Source organism: Anolis sagrei, chromosome 1 (assembly GCF_037176765.1).
Source record: "Anolis sagrei isolate rAnoSag1 chromosome 1, rAnoSag1.mat, whole genome shotgun sequence".
In the NCBI taxonomy this organism is placed as follows: Eukaryota; Metazoa; Chordata; class Lepidosauria; order Squamata; family Dactyloidae; genus Anolis; species Anolis sagrei.
Window position 1 is genome coordinate 181,988,094 of NC_090021.1, and position 26,013 is coordinate 182,014,106.

The following is a 26,013-nucleotide window of genomic DNA, read 5'->3' on the forward strand; positions in this document are numbered from 1 at the left end:
CTGAAGGCAACGGTATCAGTATTTCAACTTTCATGGACAGTGTTGGGTTTTGAAGTCCTTCATATTTTTGAATTCCAGATAAGAAATGTTCAACCTGTATTGTGTTTTTACTACTGGAGATGTGGAGAACTGTTTAAATGATGTTCTGCCTTATGTGCCAAAGTAACTTGTCTAGCATTTCGTAATATGCACCGTGATTTTGATGCATGGGATCGAGAAACCCTTTCCATCTCAATGAATACAATATTTCAACCTGCATCACTGTGAGAGTGAGAAAGAGGAGAAAAACGAAGGGCACCAGGGGACAGATGTGAACCAATGCATTACGACTGCACTAAGAACGTTCATTTAAAACTTTGGGGGAGGAGGTTAAGAATAATATTTTATTAGAATATATTTTTTCACTGAATCTAAACCAAAACAAATCCAGAGTCTGGACAAACAGAGAGAGTCATGGTCAACAAAACCAGTAGGCCAGCCTTTCACCACAGAAAGCAGAACTTTCTATCTATTACCCAGAGCTTGGAAAAGTTAATTTTTTTGGAGGAAATTGTGACTTGGGTACACAAGATCCCCTGAATAAAAACATTTCATATTTATCTTCAGTTAATTTGAGTGGTGAGTTCAAAGTTCTAGAGAAGAACAGATTTTTTAAAAATATGTTAATGCTTTTGGTAATAACAGGAAGAGGAACATTTTCCCATATACTGAAAAATATGCATTTACCTATATATACACATTTCCATAAATTAAATAAGACTGAATTTGCTGGAAATTATTTCTGAGTACACTTTTGCTCTCATATCCATAGGGGATATGTTTTTGGACTTCACATTAATACACAAAGCCATTGGATAATAGTGAACCCTATTGAAATGAAGGCCTTCTGACCCAACAATGTCATATAATTAGGGTGGTTGACCTAGTAAATGGCTACAGCAGAAATATTTTGCTGGACATGAATAAATGTAATTGTGAATACTAGTCTCACAGATCTGGGAGTTGTACCATATGAGATTTGACTCTTACTCCATAGAAAGACATCTAGTCCAAAAATAAACCCCCCTGATTCCAATGGGGCTGCCTTTCAAGTAAATTTAGGGCCCTTCCACACAGCCATATAACTCAGAATATCAAGGCAGAATATATATATATATGGCAGTGTGGATAGCTGAATCCACACTACCATATATTCCAGTTCAAAGCAGGTAATCTGGGATTTTATGGAACTGTGTAAAAGGGGCCACAGACTGAATGCTGACCATTCTCTGAAGTCCTTTCCTCTTCCAAGTTGTGTGAATTTATTATATTGGAAGGGGTGGGCAACCAAAAGAGAGCAGTGTCTGGAATAAAACTTGTGTTCTGGCCCATATAGGTTTTTCACTCAGACAATGAGATTTAAAAAAACATATTTAAGCATTGTTTGTGAAAATGGCCTAAGTCACTCTTTCCTAATGCACAGCTTAATGAAAGCACATTGCTATTTACAGTTGCTGCATATGTTCTTTCCCTCTGTAAGAAAGCTGTTTCCTTTTAAAATAAAATTGAAGAGAGCTGTAAGCGTTCCCAGTGCAATACTCTTTAATTTTCTCTTGTGTGTTTTCTCAGATGTAGTTCTTAAAAAACTTCAAATGAACTGTTTATTTTTATTTTTAGATAGGCACACACCTAACTATTGTCAGATATTGGCACCACTGACAACCACCAGCATTTGTTGTCATTGTTCCATACATGGCACTATAAGAAGGCTGAGAGGAGACATGATAGCAAGGTATAAATATGTGAGGGGAAGTCATAGGGAGGAGGAAGCAAGCTTGTTTTCTGCTGCCCTGGAGACTCAGACACAATGGAACAATGGCTTCAAACTACAAGAAAGGGGATTCCACTTGAACATTAGGAAGAAATTCCTGACTGTGAGAGCTATTCAGCAGTGGGACTCTCTGCCCCAGAGAGTTGTGGAGGCTCCTTCTTTGGAGGCGTTTAAGCAAAGGATGGATGGCCATCTGTCAGGGGTGAATGTGATTTTCCTGCTTCTTGGCAGGGGGTTGGACTGGATGGCCCACGAGATCTCTTCCATATCTTTGATTCTATGTAGGTATGTGATAAGGTGAGGGCTGCTGTGCTTATTTCTGTGTAGGGAGAATGCCATGTCACATGGAAAGTTCAGCACCATAATAAAGGCAAAATGTGTGGGAAAGCATCTGCGACTCCCCACTTGACCATGGAAACCTGGGGTGACTTTACGTGAATCACACACTCTCAGCCCCAGAAAAAAAATGCATAGCATGGTAGGTTGACCTTAGAGTTGCCAGAAGTTAGAAATGACTTCAACAATAACAAAGCATCTTTTGTGGCATGAAATCACTGTTTCAAGGAGGGAAAGTACAAAAGGAAGTTACAAACATTGCCTTTTCCTATTGGTAACAAAGTCTTTAGCGAATCTGGCATCTCCAGTTAGTATCTTCTTTGCATGCTAGGGAAAGAAAGAAATGGTGCCTGTTCACAACAGTGGCCTGAGCTCTCCTAGTACTTGAACAAGAGATGAGAAACACTTCCGTCTACCTTTGCTGCAGCTATTACATCTCTCTCCTCCCCCTGCTTTTGTATCATTCTAATGTCCACACATATATGCAAGGAAAAAAAAAGCTCTCAGCCATATAATTTCTGCAGTTTTTAGCAGCAAAGTGATATGGTTAAAAGATCAGTGAATGTAATGGGGAAATGAGTCTGGTAATTGACTTGACGATTTATAACCTACTTTTCAATCAATGTTAGGTTCAGAAAGCAGAGAATGACATTAAAGCATCCAAACACATAACAACAAAAACCAATCAGCAAGGTTAACTCAGCAGCCAAAAGAATAAAAGAAGCTCAACTAGATTCCATCATAATTTAAAAGAGTAAAAAAGTGCTCTGAGAAGTAGCCTCTTGGAGTAAGCATAATTTTAGAATTCTCAAGCAGGAAAGAGTTTCATACATGGAGTGAGCAGAAAAGTTTCTTTGAGTAGGCATGGCTCCCTGAGGCTATACCTCCATGGTGTCATTACATTTCAAGGTGCACTCAGATTCTGCTTGGAAAAATGCTTTTTGAATGTTAGTCAGAGATGCTGGGGGATGAATTCTCTCTCTCACACACACACACATCATCATCATCATCATCATCAATAGTGGAATATTTGCATACAGAATCTGTGGATATGGAGGGCTCACTACATATGCAGGGAGGTACATACTATCTATAGCAGCCTGCCGGGAATGGTCGTGAGGGGGGCTTCAGACAGGTTGCCAAAGACCATCAGAAAACACATATTTCTGATTGTCTCAGGAACCCCTTTGGCAGAGAAGGCTGGAGACAGAGGCGGCCCTAAGTAATTTTCAACAGTAAGCAAACAGTATTTTGGCGACCCCCCCCCCCCCCCCCAACCAATCACTGATATATATTTTCTGTTCGTCATGGGAGGTCTGTGTGCCGTATTTGGTTCAATTCCATCATTGGTGGAGTTCAGAATTCTCCTTGATTGTAGGTGAACTATATATCCCAGTAACTACAACTCGCATGTGTCAAGGTCTATTTTCCCCCAAGAGCACCTCAAGAGCGCCCCTGGGCAAAATCAACTATACTGCAAATGCTTACTTTGCGTAATGGGTTGAGCTGCCCCTGACTGGAGATCTCTTCCTTTAACATCACTGAATCTGAAACCACATAGGTTGTCTTTCAGAGGACCTCTGGCTTCTTTGTGTAGTCTGACATTGAATGACATTAAAATAGCTTTACAATCATGGATCAGGAAGCAAAACCGTGAATTTCTCCAAAATGACTTGGATGCTGTTTGTGTACAAATTGATGGTTACTATGTTGAATGATAGTTTTGTGTAGAGGACAGTTCAGGCTATGATCTGTAGCATCTTCTGCTGTTACAGATTCATTCATAACATTTTATGACACAGGAGGCAAAACTTTTTACCCTCCCTTGTATATCCTGCGTATCGGATATTTACATTACGATTCATAACAGTAGCAAAATTACAGTTATGAAGTAGCAGCGAAAATAATTTTATGGTTGGGGTTCAGTACAACACGAGGAACTGTATTAATGGGTCACAGTATTAGGAGGGTGAGAAACACTGATCTATAAGGAGGCATGCAGACTAGAGTAGATAGAGAGGCTCTGTTCATGAAAAAGGGCTTCAATTGTTACCTATGAAGACCCTCTGCTCAATTCAAGGAACAGTTGTACAGGATGAAGCCCCTTTCACAACTTCCGAGACTCTTTGTAAGAAGAAATGCACCTAAATTCCCAAATTATCTTTGGATTTCAGATTTGGGGGCAGGGGTTGGAGGACACCTCATTGCAAATACATACATAATGAGATACCTTGGAGATGAGATGAGACCTAAATCTTAGCACAATTTCATTTATGCTTCTTGTATACCTTATACACAAAGCTGAATGCAATTTTATATATTATTTGAAATAATGTCATAATTGAAAAAAGTTTGTGCAAATTCATCAATCGGAAAGCAAAGGTGTCACTATCTCGACCATGCATTTTAGATTTTGAAATATTTTGGAGTTCTGGATAAGAGGTGCTCAATCTGAATACTATTAGTGTCCCATAACTAGGTACAAACAAAGACAGGAAGCAAATGACATTCAGAGAAATGCAACAAAACCAAAGAGGAAGATTTCCTTATACCAATTAAGAAATCAACATTGTTCAATCGCTCAAGCATGCATTTTTTTCCTATTTTTTTCATTATATTATTTTGTAATTGTTTATTTTGTTACTTTATGTATCTTATTGTGATGTAATTTTTCGTTGTGTTGTATTTTATTTTGTTGTATTGTATTTCCATCTTGGCCTCATGTTAGCTGCCATCTCCTTTGGGGAGATGGTGGCGGGGTATAAATAAAGAAGATGATGATGATGATTATTATTTGAAACACAACAAGATGAGTCCACAGCAGACACTCTGCTGGCTGTTGTATTGGATCACACGTTGGACACTTCACAAGTGTCTAGGACTGTGTGATTATCGGCGAATAATGCGTGCAGATCCCAGTAAGGTGGCCTTCTGCAACTGGCAGATGGTAATTTTGTCAGCACTGATTGTGTTTAAGTGCAGGCCAAGGTCTTTAGGCACTGCACCCAGTGTGCCGATCACCACTGGGATCACATTATTATTATTATTATTATTATTACTATTACTATTACTATTACTATTATTTTGGGAGATGTCCTTTTGTTTTCCCCTCCAATACATGATTATCTGTTTATGACTACCTGGAAAACAATCAGAGATGTATTAAGGGAGCCATAGAATTTGCATACATTTTCTGCTGTTGAAGGTGTCTACAATGGCTTCTGTGGCTCCTATGTTGCCTGAACTCCTCTGAGCAGATCTGGGTAGTTGCCAGTTCACTGTGACTCCATCCCACACTCTTCTGGCGACATTTGAATGACAAACCCCTGTGAGGCTGGTGGACCGTGTGGGAGGTTTCCTATAGGACAGTGCCAGAATCATGTACTCATGGGAGAATGGCAAGCAAGGCCTTTCCTGTAACATATGAATCATCTCTTAGCAAGACGTCAGCATTAAAAGATTCTTGCTGCATAAAATCTGGGCTCTTACATGAATCTCTTGGCTCTCACGCTGCTCAGACCCTACGCCTCTCTTGCACTGATGGAACTCTTGATGTTATAATACCCAGTTATAGCTCCACTCTCCATGCTGAGGCCTTGATTGAAAGCTCACTGATATCAATGTTCGTGTTTTCAACTCACATCAACGGCTTTTGATTGGGATTCAAGTTAGCAATGGTAATGGTGGTTAATTCCCTTTTGCGGGTACTTGCGTGGGATATGCCTTAAGGAGAAGATTATGGGCTACCAGCAGAAGCAAACTATGTCACACACACACACACAGTATTGATGGCAGATACAGTTGTGCATTTTTCTATTCATCTTCCCTCTAATATGATTTCTGAGTCTTTGCCAGAAATCTGAGCAGACAGCTGCTCCTGCACCGACCCCTTGTTTCACACCCATTCATTTTTCTCACTTTGCAGCTTTCAACTGAGCAAATGCATTTTGGAGAATTTGTGTGTTCCAGTGTTCAGAGAGGTAGAAGATGTATTGATTAGAAGAATGAAGGCACTTTCAGCCTTTCTCTGGCCTCCCTTTGTGTTGTGGGGGGATTTTATTCACTTTGTAGAAAGGTGTTGGTGGCGTTTAGTCTTGTGCATTTTGCCAAGATTGCTGGCCTCCCTCTGTGTATCCGTTAGCAGCCTCTCACTCTCAACTCTGTCCTTTTCACCTATTTTGTCTCCCATGATAACATGAAAGCATACAGTAGTATCCCTTCTTCTAATGCTCAAATTGTCACATGTTTTTATTTTTTTATTTTTCTATTTTTTTATATTTAAAAAAAAAACCTGTATATTTATTATATTTAGCACTCTAGACATCTCTCCTTGTTTCTGGCTTTGGCTTTTGCCGATTTCATTGTCCATGGATTTGAGTTACAGTGTTCCCTCTGGGAATCTCTCTTGGTTCTTTAGTATGACTCTGTAGTAGGCATGGATAGAGCCGCGTCAGATTACTTATTACTCTTTGTTAAAGTTACCTTTGTGAAGCAGCTCCGAAGCATTTAAAAAACCCAGAAGCCCCTTTGCCCTTCCGAAGTTTTCACTGCCATTTTTGTTACGACTCAGGAAGTGAGTTGGAAATGATTCAGCATATTTTCAGCCCTCTAGTCTGCTGGGAGGCTGGGAGCCTCCTTGCCTCCCCTCCCAGCCAATCAGGAGAGAAGTTTTGGGGAGAGGAGGGGTTTCGGCACTGGCCACCATTGCTGTATATAAATGGGAGCACATGGCTCAGAGGCTCATTCGGAGCTGGGAAGGGAAGGGAGAAGGGGAAGGAGGAAGGGGAAAGACAAAGACTAAGGGAAGGGAGGTTGGAAGAAGAGCATGGTGGGCAAGCAAGCAGAAAGGAAGAAGGGCTGAGAGAAGGGCTGTTGCCAGCTATGCTTGGCTGCCTACCTGTTTCTTTTTTTTCTTTGTTTGTTTGCTGTGAGTTGCCAAAGAAGACACTAGAAATCCCATAGTTCTTTTCCTGCCTATACTTCCCTAGCTGGTTAAATCTGCTCAAAAGGCCCATAAAGCTCTCAAGGCTGTTTGTTTTCTTCTTTGTTTGCTCTGCGTTGCCTAAAAAGACACTATTGCACAATCGCATCCACCATTAACGAAGCAATTTGGAAATTTCAAAAAGTTCCGAATTTTTTTCAGAAAAAATGGAATTCAATTCCAAATCGAACCACCAGCATCTGAAACGGGTTTTGAACCATTTTTTTGATCAACCAAGCCTACTCTATAGTCCGTCTTCTCCAGTCATGCTGGGAGATTTAAAAATCCAATGTAATTGTATGTTCAGCTTCCACTGGAAGTTGACCATAGAGTTGTGCTAGAAGACCTATACATTCCTACAGAGGTGTTATCTCAGGTAAAAAAAATAACGATTTCTTTATTTGCTGTTTTTCTCACTTTCATGTGCCCTTAACCCCAATGAATGTGGAATACTGACTATATTATATATTCTTTCACCAGATACATGTAGGAAGAATGGGCTGGTGTTATGAATACCTCTTTTGTTTAATTCCTATGTGGTCAACAGCTCTCAATTGATCCAATCTAAAAGTGGAATTTAATTGTTAAATTAGGCAATATGCCCCTTCTGCTCCAATATATTGTAGAGCACATTAAAAAAATAAAAACAAAATTCTGTTAGTGACATATACACACATAATGCAAATTTACACATATGAAGTATTGTGGTGTACTGCTGTGAGAAATGGTCAACTCCCACTTTCTTAATCTCAGTAGAAAACAATGGCAACGCATCTTCTGAATTAATCTTGCCAGTAAAAATCCATGATAAGGTTGCCAGTTGCCATAAGACAGAAACAATTGAAGGTATACAAAAACAAATGCCTTGATTTGGATGATACTTAAAAAGTTAAATCAATATCTCCTTTTACAGTGTTCAACATCTTTACCAGCAGCTGTCAAAAGTATGTGCCAGCATAGTGTAATGCTGGACAAATCCAGGGGACCAGGATTTGAACCCTCACAGCCACAGAGAGCAGGTCACACTTCCTCAGCTAAGAGAAAGGCAATGATAGGATTGCCATAAGTAGGAGTTGATTTGAAGGCATATAACAACTACTAAAAGCAGCAATCCAATTTGTGATATGTTACATCAAACATAGCCCATGATCCATATATGTCAGTGGCGATCTTTGATGGACTACAATATGGTTTTTGGTTGCATATAAAAGATTTTCCAGGTATAATCCCTAGCTTCAAAAATGAGGGAGAATCTTGTAATGCTGTTAGAAAGGACCATGAGGCATTAGTGCTGTGGAGAGCAACTTGGTGCCCTCCAGATAGTTTGGATTATAAATGCCATAATTCTTAGATATTGCACATGCTGAATGGTCATTTATGAGACATTGCAGTCAGAATATATAGAGGGCACCATCTTCCCAATTTCTGTGTTGTCCAGCTGCATAGACACCATTGTGCTAGATGGGCCATCTCTCATTACTTGTAACACATAACACTACATAAGAAACATATGTGATTTGGGGGAAGCATACATTTTGAAATGAAATGAACACTGATATTACTTACTTTGTATTTCCTGAAACACACTTCTATTACTTCGGGCAGCTACTCAGATTCAGCATAAAATTCCAGTATCTCAGTCACAAAGATCCTGTACTTCTCTTTTCCATAAATTCAGTCCCTTTATGGCATCAAAAAAACTGTTGATCCAAAACACTGTTATATTAACCCTGTTCTCACTTTCCTTGTCATGTTCAGTCACCAGATGATTGAAGGGTGACACTTGGTGACCTTTGCTCAATTGAAGGGCATTCAATAAAGGATGTATGGGTGACCCTATCTGTGGGTAGTCCCTTATATATGATCAGAAACACCTGGTGTGAACAAATCTTCATGTCTTCACTGGACCTCAAGTTAGCACTGATGGAATTGGGTAGATAATATGAAAGTGAATTGCACTACCTTGAACACCATTTACTTTTCTGTTACCTCCTGCATTCCGAAGGACTTGGGTGCAATTTTCACAGTGTTGGTGGATTCAGGGTTTTCAAAAGTGAAAATCACATGCAGCCCTTAGGGCACATTGCCCCATCCCATTTTTTGAGAAAGGTAATTCTGACTATTTCCCCAACAAAGCCTAGTCCTTGATGGGCCATCATTCCACCTATCCAATGGGCTCCTGTAGTTGCTGAAACTATCCTGAGATTATGGAGGATATACTGGAAAATATTGAGGCTTCAAGTGGCATATAAGAAGCAACACTCAAAAGATTTGTCCTAGGGCTGTGCATGAATGCATTTTTCAAAATGGGCTCCAGCTGTTTTGGCTCTTTTGACCAGCCATAACAGCACGGCCGCTGCTGCCATTTTTTCTCCTGTGCAACAAAACATATGGCTGCTGAAAATGGCTGCTTTTCATTTCTTTTGACTATCTGTTAAGTGAGGAGAGGGAGGCAGCCATGCACACAGGTTTCCCTGTGCAGCTGTGAGCCCTGCTGCCTGCCTGAGCCAATCAGAAGAAAGCCGCCCATGTGCTCCGTGTTCTTTATCAGTGCTTTCGATCTCTTAGGATCATGCTTTTGTGACGCAATTTCAATATTTTCCATGGGCAATATAATTTATTTTTCTTATTTTCATACCTTTCATTCCTTTTTGTTTACTATTTTGCTAGGGAAGTCAGGGTGAGTGTGCATTTGGTGGGTGGGTGTGTGTGTGTGTGTGTGAAAGGATATTCCTCCCCAGGTCTAGTTTAAGGATATGGGTAGACAACCCCAGAAAAAGTGGTTTCTTAAGCTTGATACCTTAACTCAGATCTAGCTGAAGAAGATTAGGGAAAAGGATGCCAGAAATGGTGATTTCTTAAATCTGATGCCTTAACTAAGGGCCAGCTGAAGGGAAGGATACTAGAAACAGTGGTTTCTTAAGTCGAATGCCTTAGGTCTGGGTATGGTGGCTTGTGGTTTCTGGGTGTTAGTTCTCCTTCTCTCACACAAGAAGCTTGAGCCTATCCCGCTTCATATTGCATGGTTCTAAATGGTTCTAAACTGCTTACAAAACTAAAGTTCTGGTGGTGAAAATTTCAAAACTCTAACAAAACTCTCAAAATTTCATTATAAATGGCAGTTCCTAATTGGTTCTGTCATAAAAATTGCCAATAATGAAATAATAATTAAATTTTGAAAGTTTTGTTAGAGTTCTGAAATTTTCACCACCAGAACTTTAGTTTTGTAAGTACTTTAGAACCATTTAGAACCATGGGTTGCCCAGGCCTCCCTCCCTCCCTCCCTCTCTCTCTCTATCTCTCTCTCTATATGTGTGTGTGTGTGTGTGAATGTATATATAGTGTCTGTGATATGAGTGCTGCTGAGTCAAGTGGCCAGGCTTTTAGGGGAATGAAAGCCAGAGGAAGAGGGAGCGGGAGAGATTCTACTGAGTCTCAACCAGATCCTTCCATGGGATACCTTTTTGGGAGGTTTCCTAAAAACGTCAAGAATTTCCTAGAAATCAGGATATAATCCAAATGTTCTGAAACTTGGGGGGCTGGCAGTGGTAAAAATACCCTTCAAGTATAGCCATTTTTATTCCAATAGCCCAAAAAATGACAGAAAGGGGAGCCTTGGAAGTTCCCCCATTACTGCCAATGGGCAAGATCTTCCCAGAGTGAAAACAGATACTTTGGCCGCTAGATCGAAAAATGACATTTTGCGTTGCTGAATTCAAGAAGGTCCCAAAAACAGCATGGTGGGGGACACCGAAACCGGGACATTCAAAACAACACAGAGTTTACCCAAATTGCACACCCCATACTATGTTCATCCTTGACAACAGAGGAACCTATAACCTATATCATTTTAGCAGATTTACTTGTTAAATATTCTAGATGTAACAGGGAAACACTTTCTACCCTGTTTGCCTTTCTAAAAATGACTTAACTTTCCTCTGTAGAGATGTCTTCAGTCAACCTGTGGAGGCAAGTGAAAATTAGAAAGTGGTGTAAAAAAGGGGAGGGGGACAAGGTAGAAAAACAGCCCTCAGTCACCTTAGAAAATGAACATTTCTTATCCTCTGAAGCTTAAATAGCAGCAGGAAATAAGGAGAAAATAACTCTTTCTAGCTTGTCTGGTTTTATCAAGGCACTCATCTGCACAGTAGGAGGAAGATAGGGATGGCAAAAGAAAAAGGGAGCAATTCACCTTAAACAAATTTTATCACTAGGTAACACCATAAAGTCCAGGGACAGAAGAAAAAAGGAAAGGAAAGGAGGCTGCTGTTTTAGCTTAACACCAGAACCATTACTCTTTTAATTCAAGAAATCTATTGGAATGAAAGATCTACCTGTTATGGTCCAATAAAAATGGATGCTCCTGTATGTGCTCAATATTCTTTCTTCCAAATGTCTATTTACTGTTCATCAGCCTTCCATTGATGCTGAAAACTTTGGATCAAAATCTGAATGCTTCTTTGTCTTCCTGAGCTCATGTTTAGTGCATAAGAAAAGCATGCCAGTTGACAATATGAGAGTATACATTATAACTGGACTGAAGATGATGAAGAAAATAGTGACAAACTTTCTAAATTAAATTAAAGTTCATTGGAAGGTGCTTTTCAATGATATTAAAAAATCAATGGAGAGCAAATAATTTTACCAAAATAATGCAAGAGCTTTATTTGGCAGGTTTACAAAAGGTATAATTGAGCTCTGTAGTGCTTGGCACACGTGTGAGACTATCTCCTTTGGGGAATGTAAAAATGCTTTATAGACCATTCACTTGCATCTTGAAACATGACTGTGAAGAACAGCTAATGCAATATGCTCCGGACTGGTCCATGCATTCAGATCTTCTGCTGAGGTCTTTCTTCAGGTGTTTCTATGAAAAACACAAAATGCATTAAACACACAACAGAGCTTTCTCACCACTAGCACTTTGACTCTGATTTGCCCTCCTATAATCCTAGTAGTCATATTGCAGTATTTCTGCTGCTCTGTATTTGCATCTGGTGGAGTTGTCTTTAAGAATTATGGTAATGTTTTTAATTGCTGTTTTCCTATTGTGTTTGATTGTTGTCATGTAGTGGATTGTTCACAAACATAAACAGAGTGATAGAGCTGGGTTTTACATGTAATTACATTTTTGTTTAATGGATATGTGAACTGTGCTATGAAGTCAATTCTCGGTATCCATAGATTCTGTATCCACAGATCCAATGGTTTGAAAATATTTTCCCCAAAAGAGTTCATTGATTTTGCTATTATAAGAGATATTATTTTATTATGCCATAATATTTAATGGGATGACAAAAACATCAATTCATCCAGGCGTCCCCTGGGCCACGTCCTTGCAGACGACCAATTCTCTCACACCAGAAGCGACTTGCAGTTTCTCAAGTCGCTCCTGACACGACCAAAAACTTTAATGGGACTTGAACATCCATACATTTTGGTACCCATGGGGGTCCTGGAACCAAACCCTAGCAAACACCAAGGGCCCAATGTAGCTTGGGTCTCCCACAACGTCATCATACGATCTAATTTGCCATTTGCTGCTTGCTCTCCCCTTTTGCCACAGAGCCTGTGACATGACGTACATTTACTCTTCCTCTGGGCTCCATGGTGAAAAGGAAGAGCAAGCAGCATACAATGAAACAATGGGTAGATGCTTCCCCCCATGGAATGAAGCCAACTTTAAGTTGGGTGATGTGAGGCATGGGGCAATGGGTTCTCCATGCCCCCCGTTGTGACCCCACCCCATGGATTTACCACAACATGTGGTGAATCCATATGCCAATGTGATAAGGACCCTAGTAGGAAGACAAAACTCATGGCAGGCCAAGCTAGAGAGGAAGAAGGAGGAGGTGTGATATTGTCGAAGGCTTTCATGGCTGGAATCACTCAGTTCTTGTGGGTTTTTTCGTTCTTCTGGAATCACTCAGTTCTTGTGGGTTTGAACATATGACCATGTTCAAGAGGCATTTCTCCTGACATTTCGCCTGCATCTATGGCAAGCATATAGCCCAAAAAAACCCACAAGAACTGAGGTGTGATATTATTTGAAGAGAAGGAGGAAATATGTTACTTGAAGAAGTGGCTTTAAAGCCTGTTTACTCATCTCCTCCACATTTCCAACAGGTGCCTGGTCTCATTGATTCAACATTAAGGGGGGTTTATGTATCTTTCACTTGAGCAATAGTACACCAAAAGACAAATGGAGGAGAGGGAAGAGCACTAGTATGTGCATGCAATTTCTCACATCACGTATCATGTTGACTGAGGCAGTGAGCATTATCACAACTTTCTAGAGGCTAAAGCTCTACATTACTCAGTTTATGCCATTCTATACCCATTTCTCTCGCTGCCTAAACTGGAAGGAAGCAAGAGATATATGAAAAGTAATGTTTTGGGTTTTGGGGGGGGGGGGTTGAATAACCAATAATCGACAGTCTATTTGGGGGGAAAGCAGTAAATGAGCTGTCATCTCTACCCTCTCCTTTAATGTTGGTCATCTGCTCAAATATGTACCTACAAACACATGAGTCCGTATGTTTGAAAACTTTGAAAATACATGGATTATTTAAACAATTTGTTTAAAAATTGTTTTCCCAGAGAACTTGTGGTTTTTTTGCAAAACGGAAATTTGCAACAAAAAAGGCCTCCTTTATGCAATATTTAGAGTAAAGTCTTCAAAACAGTTTAAACAATTGCTTAAAGGAACATATAACCTCATACACTGAGGAGTGAGTGAGATTATGTAATTTCAGATATGATAAAATCCAAGCACAGAAGACAAGTTCCAAAATAATAAAGCAAAATCTAGAATGTAACTTTTAAAGCAGATTTACGTTTCGAATCTTACTGTATACATATATGGATAGTTTTCTCAATTGATACATTTACAAGTTATGGACTAACAAACTGACATGTTTCTCTTGATTTCTGTCTTTCTTTTGCAGGCAGTGAAGGTTCTGGAGAAACTGTTCAAAAAGAAACCTCCACCTGTGACATTTGTCAGTTTGGGGCAGAGTGTGACGAAGACGCAGAGGATGTCTGGTATAGAAATCTATTGCTATGCTCATTTGTTTTGGCAGGCTTGGTTTTTCCTTACATGACCTTTTCTTCCAGGCTGCACTCAGATGCTAATATTATTGGTTGCCTTTGAGGTGGAAACAGAATTATCCCTTCTTTCTGCTTTCTGTTCTTTCCATGTTGAAGAGTTGTTTTGTACAGGCATGTCTACATCTATACTAAATGCACATAACCCATTTTTTAGCAATTCTACAAAAACGGATTTATAGACTGGTTATGGATTTCATACAGGGTCCTATGTTATGCTGTCTTTGAATATAGATATCCCCCCCCCCCCCAATTCATTTGTACATTGATGACCATCTTCACTGATGGAGTGCTGAGATAACAAGTTCAGTCAGCCCTCCAGATTTGTGGATTCTGTATCCATGGATTCAACTTCTTACAGCTTGAAAACCTTGATTTTGTCCTTTTATATATTTTTCATATGGAAGATTTTTCAAATTGAAGATCAAACTAGCTTATTTTCTGTTACTCTAGAGCAGGGGTCCTCAAACTTTTTAAATAGAGGGCCAGGTCATAGTCCCTCAAACTGTTGGAGGGCCAGATTATAATTTGCAAAAAAAAAAAAACCTGAATGAATCTGAATGAATTTCTATGCACACTGCACGTATCTTATTTGTAATGCAAAAAAACCCCACTTAAAAACAATACAATAATTAAAATGAAGAACAATTTCAACAAATATAAAATTATTAGTATTTCATTGGGAAGTGTGGACCTACTTTTGGCTGATGAGATAGGATTGTCTCTGAGCAAGGGCCGGGTAAATGACCTTGGAGGGCTGCATCCGGCCCCTGGGCCTTAGTTTGAAGACCCCTGCTCTAGAGTCTAGGGAGATTGCCATGCCATGGTCTAGCAATGTCTTTGAGCATTGCAAACCTTTTCTCATAGAAAACTGAAACATGCCAGCATAGCTCTTCCTCCTTTATAGCACTATATGAACAAAGATTGAACTATCGCATACCTGTAGACTCCCCCCCCCCCCCCCAAAGGTGCTCTGCCATGTCCCTTTTTCTTCTTCTGAGCAGAAGAACAGTGCAATTTTGAGATTTGGGGCATTATTACGAGAGTCTGCCATTTCATGTTTTCATTTTGCAGTTGCGTAGTAATGTAGTTCTGGGTTTCCGTGAATGTGTAAATCTCTCCATACCTCCCATCATAATAAATATTTATTATGCACATTAATTTCCCAAATTACATCAGCAGTATATTCCCCATGAAGGGAATGTATATACAGGAAACCAGGTAGCACCAAAAACAACTGCAAGATTATTCAGTCACCTTACAAAATTTAAAGGAAGTGAACAGGCTGAAAAGGAAAATAAAATATATGCCAATGTAAAATATATGCAACTTAAGGTCCTCTCCATCTGCTTGCTGGAGGTTGAATGACCATAGCTTGGGAACAGTGGAGCTGAGAAAAGTGACTCCTACAAGACACCCACAACACCACATGGATTCTTCAAATCTTGCTTCAGCACTATTGTTAACACTTGAATGAAATACTTTTAGGAGCCTATTCACAGGTTTCCTCCATGAATTAAAAAGAATGACCAAACAACAGAGATTAAATTTGGGATGCCACAGCTTTGAAATGACATACAATAAGCAGTGTGAACACTCGTTGTTAACCAGCCACAAGTGCATGCCCTAACCCGCAAATGAGAATGTTCTAGGATACAGAGCAATAGATTCAAACTATAGGAAAAGGGATTCCACTTAAACATTAGGAAGCAGGTCAATAGTGGAAAACACTCTCTCATAGTGTGGTGGAGGTTTAAAAAACGGCATCTGGATGGCTGTCGTGAATGCTTTGATTGTGTATTCCTGCATGGCAGCAGTTTGACTGGATGGCCCTTTTGCTGTGTATTATTTGATAATTCTTCTATGCTGTTTTATATAATTGGACTTGAGTGTCCACAGATTTTGGTATACATGGCAGGGTCATGGACCAACCCCCTACAGATACCAAGGACACAGTGTAATGTACTTACAGACTGAGCTCACACTTCAGCAGGAAGTTAATGGTATCTCCAGTTTGTCATTGCATGTTTGCCTGTTTTTAAAGCAGTGCCTAGCCCTCTAATGAGGATAAAAAGAATATTAAAATATGTTTCTTGAGTGCCGAGGAATGTTAATGCAAAGAATCTTAGCTTGAATCAAATGTACATGTAGTTTGGGACCTAATTCTGCACAACGTTAACACGCAAAGTGAAGTGTTGCAAGAAAAAACATTTCTTGTATTAGTGAGATATTCATGCCTGTTTCTTTGCACATAAAGTAATATTTAATTTTTTTACACAGAATAAATCTCACACTACAAATAGTCTTCAAAACCTGCAGTTTCCAAGTGCTTTATTCCAGGAGGAAAATATTGGCTAAAATTATTCATTTCTTGTATTTAGAATTATTTTGGAAAATAATTACATCCTGGCTCTCAAATCTATTTGACAAACTGCAATGTGCCATTGAGTATTTTTTTTTTGTTTATTTCTACCCAAGGCTTTGAGGGCCACCAGTCATTTCAGGGCTGTCCCAAGACAGCTTGATGCCTGCATCAAAGAATATGATGCTACCAGTATTGAGATCATGGAAAGTGTGTGTTTGAAGAATGTCTTTGATGAGAGTCTTGAGTCTTTTATAACTGCATAATGGTTGGATTATGTTTTTAGGATGCACTCTTCTTAAAAGTAACATTTATTCGCTACTATCAAGAGATAAAGCACAACCCAATTCATGTCACAGGAGTAAGCGCCACAGAATTTAATGGGGTATATGCCAAGATATATGTATAGGAGGCTAGCTGTGAGCCTGTTTCATTGTGTTCAGCCAGGCATAGCTTTTGTCTTCACTTCATTGCCACTTACCCAGCCTGGTCTACCCATCCATAGCCCTGCCAGCCTAGGGCAGAGGTTTCTGCAGCTCTTGTAAATCAGCAGCCCACAAACTCAAATGAAAAGTCTGCCTAGATAAAAAAAGAAATGCCATTTGTGATTGCATACACACATGATGAGATTCAGCAGATGGATGTACAGACACATCAGGGTAAACTATGTTTAATTCAAGGAATATTTTAATGGAAAACGCTTTTTAAAAACTTGATATTCCAAAACAAACATGACAGCTGATTTGCATCAGCATCTTTGTGGGTGGGAGAATATCTCACTTGTTCAAATAAATATATCAAAATCTCTAAGTACTGTCTTAGAAAGCAAGTTAATGTAGATATTTCCCAACAGAAGGGGATGTGAATGATTGGTTAGATAATGCCATTGAAGTAATGATGGTATACACACCCACAGCTATAAGATCTGGGAGTTTATTGATAAAGATCAAGTTAATCAAAGGAGGAAAAGTTTGGTTTATTGTCTGCCTGGAGTATTTCCCTGTCAGAAGGAAACCTGTGCTGATTTCTGATTTTGCTTCTTTGAAGCATCTCAGCCCCTTAAATCCATATAAAGACTCCATGAGTTGAAGTGCTCCATACTAATTACAGGCTTTTACACGGGAAAAACAGTCCAATACTGCAATGTATCAATTACACATAAGGACTCGTCTACATGGGAGTAATGAGCTACACTCATTATGCATTTCATCTTGAATGTTTTCACAGTATTCCTTCACTTCTGATATGTATTGCAGGGCAGACCAAGTTTATCCAGATTGGTCCCATGTTAAGAGAAATCAAATAATATTTTTGAGTTTTTCTGAAACTTTAGAGCAACAATGGAGCTTTGATGCATTGTGGACAAAAGGATCAAGTAGGATTCAGATCAATTAACTGCCAGATGAAAATGAGTCTTAAGTCTCATTGAGTCCAGTGGTATTTTCTCCCAGGTCACAGGGAGTACTGCAAAGCTTAGAAAAGTAACTTCTACAACTCTATACCTCCCATTTTTAAGGGAGTGGGAAGTTGGGGAGGAAAGGAAAGATGCTATATGACTATATTCCAAAAGGTAGCAAGACAGAGTTTTAAGAACAGATTAGGTGACAATTTTGTATGCTTTTTGTTTTTTTGCTTAGAAACTACTATTTGTTTAAAACTATGGAAGTGTTAGAAATTCACCGTCATCATAGGCTATCACTCATGGCCGAGTATGATTGTTTTCCAAGGGAAAAGTGTTGGTGGTGAGTCTGTATGTCTGTAAGTGACTATAGAGACCTATTTTGGATCTGTATGGTCTTTCACAGTGAGGACACAGATGGGTTTGCTTGATGTGTCTCCCTCTTCTCCCTTTCATCCTCTTTTTTGCTCTTTAACCTCAGCAAGCTGAAAGCTAAAAGTAAGGACACAATAACCTCTCTTTATAGAATTCCAATATGCTTTTGATAATGTAGTTTGTAGGAAATTAATAATTCTCTCAGCATAATATAAATTTGACACTGTCATCATTAACACCACAATCTTTAGAAGCAAGAAGACTTTATGCCTAAATGGATAAGACAGGTTTTCCACCTCCTCTATAAATACATTTCCAAATTTAACGTTGGATAATCGGAGCCTATAGGGAACCAGTGTTGTGTAGTAGTTTGAGTGTTGGACTAAGACTCTGGAAAATCAAGGGCTTTTGTATGTTGATAAAAAATGTACTCACTTTTTGGCTAACCCATGGCATATTACCTTTGTAGCAGTGAAAGTGCTTCTTTTAGGCTCTGATGTGACATTTCAAAATTCACTTCTTGCTCTACAGTAAAATCTGCTCTGTTTTGCTACATGTTTATGGTCTCATTCAGGGTAGTCTTGAAGGAAAAGCGGGACGGCGGGGGGGGGGGGGGGCTGGTGACTGTCACATTTTTTCATGTCCAGTGTTACTTTCTGGGGCGTATGCTTTGTAACATTACAGATTCCTTTACTATCTTGTGAACACCACAATCCCTCCTCAGAGTTGGAGGACAAAATACTCACAAATAAGTGAGTGGAGGATCACTCTCTCTCAGCTTTGCCTAGGCTGATTCCTGTCTGGCTTCCTGTCCAGCTCTGTTGGCAATACACCTCTGGCTCCTGAGTTATAAGATGTTAATGGTAGGCCTGAGGGCTAACGTAGACAGCTACATCTCATAGCTGCAACAGTGGTACTAATAAAGTGAATCTGGGCCAACTCAAGGGCTGAATAATCTGAATTACAACTGAGTTATTTGGATGATATAGCCCCCAAGTTCAAAGTCCCAAGGTTCAAATCCTTGCTAAGCGCTGGACACTTTCTGGATGGCTTTGGTCACATCACACTCAATCTCAAAGAAAGTCAATGACAAACCCCATCTCAATAAATCCTGATGTGAAACCCCCATGATATGTTTGTTATATTTATTTATTTATTTATTTATTTATTTGTCGTGTCAGGGCAACCAGTCAATTGTATTACATTTCTAACAGAACAAAACAAACAAACAGACAAACTACAAAATGTGTGAGTTTGGTAGTTGATTAAATGTCCTTTGACCAGTATCTGGCCACTTGGAGTGCTTCTGGTGTTGCTGCAAGAAGGTCCTCCATTGTGCATGTGGCAGGGCTCAGGGTGCATTGCAGCAGGTGGTCAGTGGTTTGCTCTTCTCCACACTCGCATGTCGTGGATTCCACTTTGTAGCCCCATTTCTTGAGGTTGGCTCTGCATCTCGTGGTGCCAGAGCGTAGTCTGTTCAGCGCCTTCCAAGTCGTCCAGTCTTCTGTGTACCCAGGGAGGAGTCTCTCATTTGGTATCAGCCATTGGTTGAGGTTCTGGGTTTGAGCCTGCCACTTTTGGACTCTCGCTTGCTGAGGTGTTCCAGCGAGTGTCTCTGTAGATCTTAGAAAACTATTTCTAGATTTAAGTCGTTGACGTGCTGGCTGATACCCAAACAGCTGAGATGAGCTGGAGATGTCTCTGCCTTGGTCCTTTCACTATTGGCTGGTACTTCCCAGCAGATGTCAGGTGGTGCAATACCGGCTAAGCAGTATAATATTTGTTATAGACTAACTATAAGTTAGAAATGACTTGGAGACACACATATTGTTGCATGTTGCATGTTGTTGCATGTTGCCGATGCAACAATAATGCATCGGCAACCCTTCATCTTAGCAAAAAGAAAAAGTAGTGATCATTCTCATACTTATTCGACAGCTGCCATTTTTTATGATCTGATCTGATATGCAAACACTATTCAATTCTTTAAAAATGCAACAAAATGCTAGAGTTCAGTCAGTTTGGAACTGCCTCCACCCACAAAGGCATAAAAATAGGAGCCACTCTGCTTGAGAGAACCCACTCAGCATGCTGTTCTCAGTCTCACAGTCTCTCCTAAGGATTGTGATTAAATCCATGGGGAACACTCTGGCCTAGAATCTACATCTCAAAGAAGAATGCAGCAAGTACGTTGCTAACAGGAGTGTTTTACTATGCATAATATTACCTGTCAGGCCAAGAAATCTAATCCAAACATTTTCAAGCTCTGTATATTACAATCAGCCTTCCATATTTACTGGGGTTAGAAGTGTAGGACCCAGGGGGGAAAAAAAGGAAAAACAAGGAATAAATCCAACTTTATTTTACATGAGATCATGCCTCTCTAGGTTCTCCAGTATGACTCTATGGTCAGATTTTGTGCAAAGTTGATAGTAGAATTGTGCTAGAGGACCTAGAATTGCCCAGAGAGAAGAATCACCAGGATCACATCCTCAAGAATCAAACCTGCAAATATGGAGAGCTAACTGTACATCTGTCCTAAAGGATCTGCCAAGCTAGGTTTAAGATGGGTTTGTCACTATCCAAAGCTTTAAGCAGATAGCATTACAAAACGGCTCGCCTATACCAACCCTCTTTCGCTCTTTATGGAAAACCCAGGTAGTTGTGCTACAGACTGCAGGTGTTCATTTGATCTTGGTGGGAAGCAACCCATGCGCAGGATGAAAGGATGCACTCTTTGGTTTTTTTAGTTACTTATTGGAAACTGAGCTTTTTAGTTTGACTTTCTCCAGCAATTGCTTCTTTGGGACTGTCTCTGAGTTTGCATTATTGAGATTTTATAGGGACTGTTTTGCTATATGAACAGATTTGGCATTTGTAGGCAGGAAGCATAAAATCTGTATTTCAGTTAGCAATCCAATATCCTTTACTCACAAGCACATGAGAGCCCCTTTTACATATCTACTATAAGATGTAATGAATATTCACAAATTTTATTGTCCTCATTGAGAAAGTGTATTTCAAATAATCAAAAAACCTCTTTGGAGAAAAGAAAGGTAAGCTGCCGACGATATTTTATATATATATATATATATATATGTATATGTATATATATATTTGTATATGTGTGTGTGTGTGTGTGTGTGTGTGTGTGTGTATCCTAACATTCATTTATTTATTTATTTATTTATTTATTTATGGCATTTATATCCCGTCCTATCTCACCTCCGCAGAAGGACTCAGGGCTGCTAACAACTGGCACAGCACAGTGCCCACAATAAGAAAAGCATAAATATACATAATATAATAAAAAACAGTATAAAACAATATAAAAACATTAAAACACATTGCCGAATTCAGTTGTCATCCTAAAAGCAATCCATCATGGTCCATTATAACCATAACTTTGCCAGCAAGCGCGATTGTGATAACAAATCACAGGACATCACAAACCAACACATAAAAACACACTATGGGCCCTTCCAGACAGACCCAAATTGCAGGACCTGCCTTGCTTTTACCTGAGGCATCCAAATAATGCCTCAGGTAAAAGCGAATTAATACAGAGAAAACTAGGATTTCCCAGTTTATTCCACATTAATTTGACACCTGGAAAGATCCGGACCTTAAGCTATGATCTGGGTCTTTTTAGATCTGGGCCTGTGGGGTTTGACTCCTGGAACTACTTTCGCTGTCTCAGGGGTTAATCCCAACAGACATCCCAGTTCCTCTGGCTCCTGGAGCCTGAAGGAAGAGAAGTGCATCCACCCTCTTCCTTCCAGCCCACCATTTCTCCCACAAAAAAAACTTAGCGTAGGGGCCTGCCAGCAGCACAGACCTGTCTGCACAATACCCTTACACATGAAAATAGTATGTCAGAAGAGTGGCGTCCTGACTTCCTGACGTCATTTACAGTTATCAGGCAAACTATGCAGAGGGGCCTGCGCTGCAGGAAGGTCCCTCTGCTAAGTTTTTTGGAGGAAATTGGAAGCTAGAGGGAGTCTGGATGCCATTCTGAGTCAACCCTTGGTTGACCCAGAATAGCATCTAGTGCCTATCAAGAGAAAGCTCAGGGTTGGGGAAGAAACCTGGGAGGAAGTTGGTTATTTTAATCCGCTTCCTCCCAGGTTTCCATCATGCCTGGAAGGACCCTACATCACACGTATTCCACCTGCCCACGTGTGTGATACATGACTTTACATTTTGATACTATTTTTTCAAAAAATCAGATATGCAAAAATCAAATTTTCAACCCAATCCCCACCCCGTTGTGCAGAAATTATAACCATTGCAATCACCATGTTTCTTTTCCTTCTCCCCTATTCATTCCATGGCAGGGAGAGTATGGAAATGCAACCACCACTGCTGTCTGCCTGTCCTTATATTGGAAAGGTTTTTTACTTGCTTCACTGGCTTCACTGTTGTGCACACCACAGAGGCAGCTTCTTTGTAGTCTGGGGGCAATGTGTTGTGAATTGTTTCCCCACTCAAGCAGCAGAAGAGCTTAAGCCACCACAGTCCTCATGATTATAAAAGGATGAATGAGAGCCTTGGAGCTGGGTCTTGTCTCATAGGCACTTGCTGTATCTATCTACTACAGTGACACATCACTATAAGGACAGAGGAATAAGCATGGTTTTTCTCCCACTCCTAGAATGCCAAGGAAAAAAGGAGATGCAGGTGTGCCAACAGATGTGGCTGGGTTGATTTAAAAGATCAAATCTTTGTTTTAAATTGATCAAAGTATATGTCTGTTAGTCACCTTGAGTCCCCTCAGGGAGGAAGGTGGGATATAAAGTAAATAATAATATTCCTATTCAGACTCTGGATCTTTGAGTAAAGGTAGAACCACCATACAGGGTGTTTCAAAATGATGGAACTAATTTCAAAGCAGAATATTTCGTGATGGCAACATGTTACGATTACAGAAATGTTATAAATGGTTTAATAAGTTATCAAGTTTTGCTGAGCATTTTGAGTCAGAATCTAAAAAATAACTCCACAAATGGAGAATATCTCATTCGGCCTTATATTGCAGCATCAACATCTTACAAAGGACTGGGACTAGGGGCTGTTTGTGGGCTGGGTAAGGCATTTAGTGTCAATCCTTTGAAACTCTATTCCACCCCTACCCCCCTTTCTTTTCAGGTGGTAAGAGTTTCATTCATGGTTGTAGAAATATAGCAATCATGGTTGCAGAAATATAGCAATTTCCAACTTTTTGAAATACACTGTACTATAGCCATATAATGTGAGACAACAAACTCTTGTTTGCATTTGGGAGCTCCCCCCCCCCCACCCCCATGTGCCAGGAACCGGTACCATATTTGAAACTAATAGCAACTAGTATTTTTTTTTTTTTTTTTTGCTTCTGGGAAATTCCCAGCAAATTGATCAATGGTGGAGAAGGGGACAACACATGAACCGTTACTTAGAGTAGTACTGCTGTGGATGGAGACCAGGTGATCCCTCACCTTCTTGAGTGGGAGAAGTTTCCCAAATGATTCAGGCCCTGTATTTTCGAAGGCTTTCATGGCTGGAATCACTAGATTCTTGTGGGTTTTTTCGGGCTATAGAGCCATGTTCTAGAGGCATTTCTCCTGACGTTTCGCCTGCATCTATGGCAAGCATCCTCAGAGGTAGTAAGGATGCTTGCCATAGATGCAGGCGAAACGTCAGGAGAAATGCCTCTAGAACATGGCTCTATAGCCCGAAAGAAACCCACAAGGATCTAGATTCAGGCCCTTGCTGTACATAGGGATGACCAGAAATGTAGACTGCAGACTGAAACTTTCTGATTAGTATTTGACACTCCCCTCACACAATAATTGTGCCTCTGGGTTTAGCTGCAATCTTTAGGGAAATGTGAGATTTTCCTATGGACAATGTATTGTGGTGAGTGATCCCTCTTTTAATACGAAGGATTTGTGGAGGAATTACTTGGCCTTAAGAAATTATAATTCATTATATTTGTCTGCTGAATGTTAATAAAAACCAAAAAAAATGACCTTAGATGATTTACAAAAAAATTATGTAGATAATGAAACATTTGAAATAAAGATTTTTCATATCTTAACTCAATCATTGATCACAATAGAGATTGAGGTCAAGAAATCAGAAGACTAGGACATGGAAAGTCAGCTATGAAGAAACTAGAAAAGATCCTGAAGCGTAAATATGTGCAATTGAATATTAAAGTGAAGACTTCCATGCCACTCTATTCCCCATCAGTATGTATGGATGTGCGACCTGGATGATGAAGAAAGTTGACAGGAAGAAAATCAAGTTATTGTATTTACCCGAATCTAATGCTCACCTTTTTTTGGCTAAATTACCTTGCCAAAATCATGGTTTGCATTAGATTATCATAATAGGGCAATCTTTGTGCTAAACCAAAGCAATAGAGGAAGATACTTCACACTGTGATCCACCCTGAGTCCCCTTCAGGGTGAGAAGGGCGGAATATAAATAATATAGACAATAATAAATAAATAAATAAATAAATAAATAAATAATTCTGCAGATATACTGTGGGTTGCTAAAAGACAAATAAAAGAGTCTGGTAAGGTAGAAGGGTGCAGGAAAAGAGCAGCGGTTCTCAACCTATAGGTCCCCAAATGCTTTGGCGTTCAACTCCCAGAAATCCTAACTGCTAGTAAACTGGTTGGGATTTCTGGAAGTTGTAGGCCAAAACACCTGGGGACCCAGAGGTTGAGGAACACAGTCCTAGAGCAATTCAACCATAATTTCTTCCTAGAAGCCAAAATGTCTAAATGAATGACCTTATCAGACATAGTCTTCTGGGCATGTTCTCCCCATTGTCAAAACGGAGTCCCACAGAGCCCATCACATCACGCAGGGCAACTTCCAACGGGAACCCAGGGGCTCCATTTTAGCAGCTTGAAGAAATGGAGCCCAAAGTGTTACTCAACTCCTAAAGGCACAAAGCAGTGAAATGTAGTTGAAAGATAAACCTGAAGGGGAAAAGGATGTGAGATATCAGTAGATGGACCTGTATGGGAGGGAACAGAGTAAGACAGTTCCTTCCGCTGTCCCACACTTTCCCCCTGCCTCTCCTTAGTCTTACTTTGGCCACATCATGAGAAAGTATGACTAACTAGAAAAGACAACAATGTCTGGTAAGGTAGGAGGGAGCAGGAAAAGATAAAGACTGCATTCCAGATTGATGGACTTTATCAAAGAAGCCACAGTCTTGAGTGTTGAGCAGGGCTGTTGAGCATAACATATCTTGAAGCTGTATTAATTATAGGGTTGTCATAGGTCCAAGTTGATGAACACTACTAACAACAACTGCAAAAACCTTTACAAGAAGCATAATTCTTACAGATATGAAAACTGAACTGATTTGTTGATATTAATCAACTGTACTGACTGTATGTTTGGATTCTCCCTGGGAGGATGGCCCTGGGAATTGCCATACCAATTTACTACCTCACCATTTGGGAGGACACCATTTTGTCTGGGACTTAAATGAATACCAGACAGGATTGGTCCAGTTCTCCCACTTCCCAGGAGAATATATGAATAGAAATGCTGTTATAGGGTTCCTTAAACAGGTGTTTTGAACAACTAAAATCTTAATAAATAATTTGAGATAAATGAAATCCTTAAGAATTAGCGTA

At 39.8% G+C, this 26,013-nt stretch overlaps 1 protein-coding gene across 1 annotated transcript in view; it reads left to right on the forward strand.

Annotated features, from left to right (window-relative positions):
* Positions 1-26,013, forward strand: part of TMEFF2 (transmembrane protein with EGF like and two follistatin like domains 2) — a 297,666-nt gene that overhangs the window by 180,058 nt on the left and 91,595 nt on the right. The window contains exon 5 of the mRNA XM_060780754.2: positions 14,075-14,171. Within this exon, the coding sequence (XP_060636737.2) occupies positions 14,075-14,171 (97 nt within the window). The remainder of the gene's footprint in view (positions 1-14,074; positions 14,172-26,013) is intronic.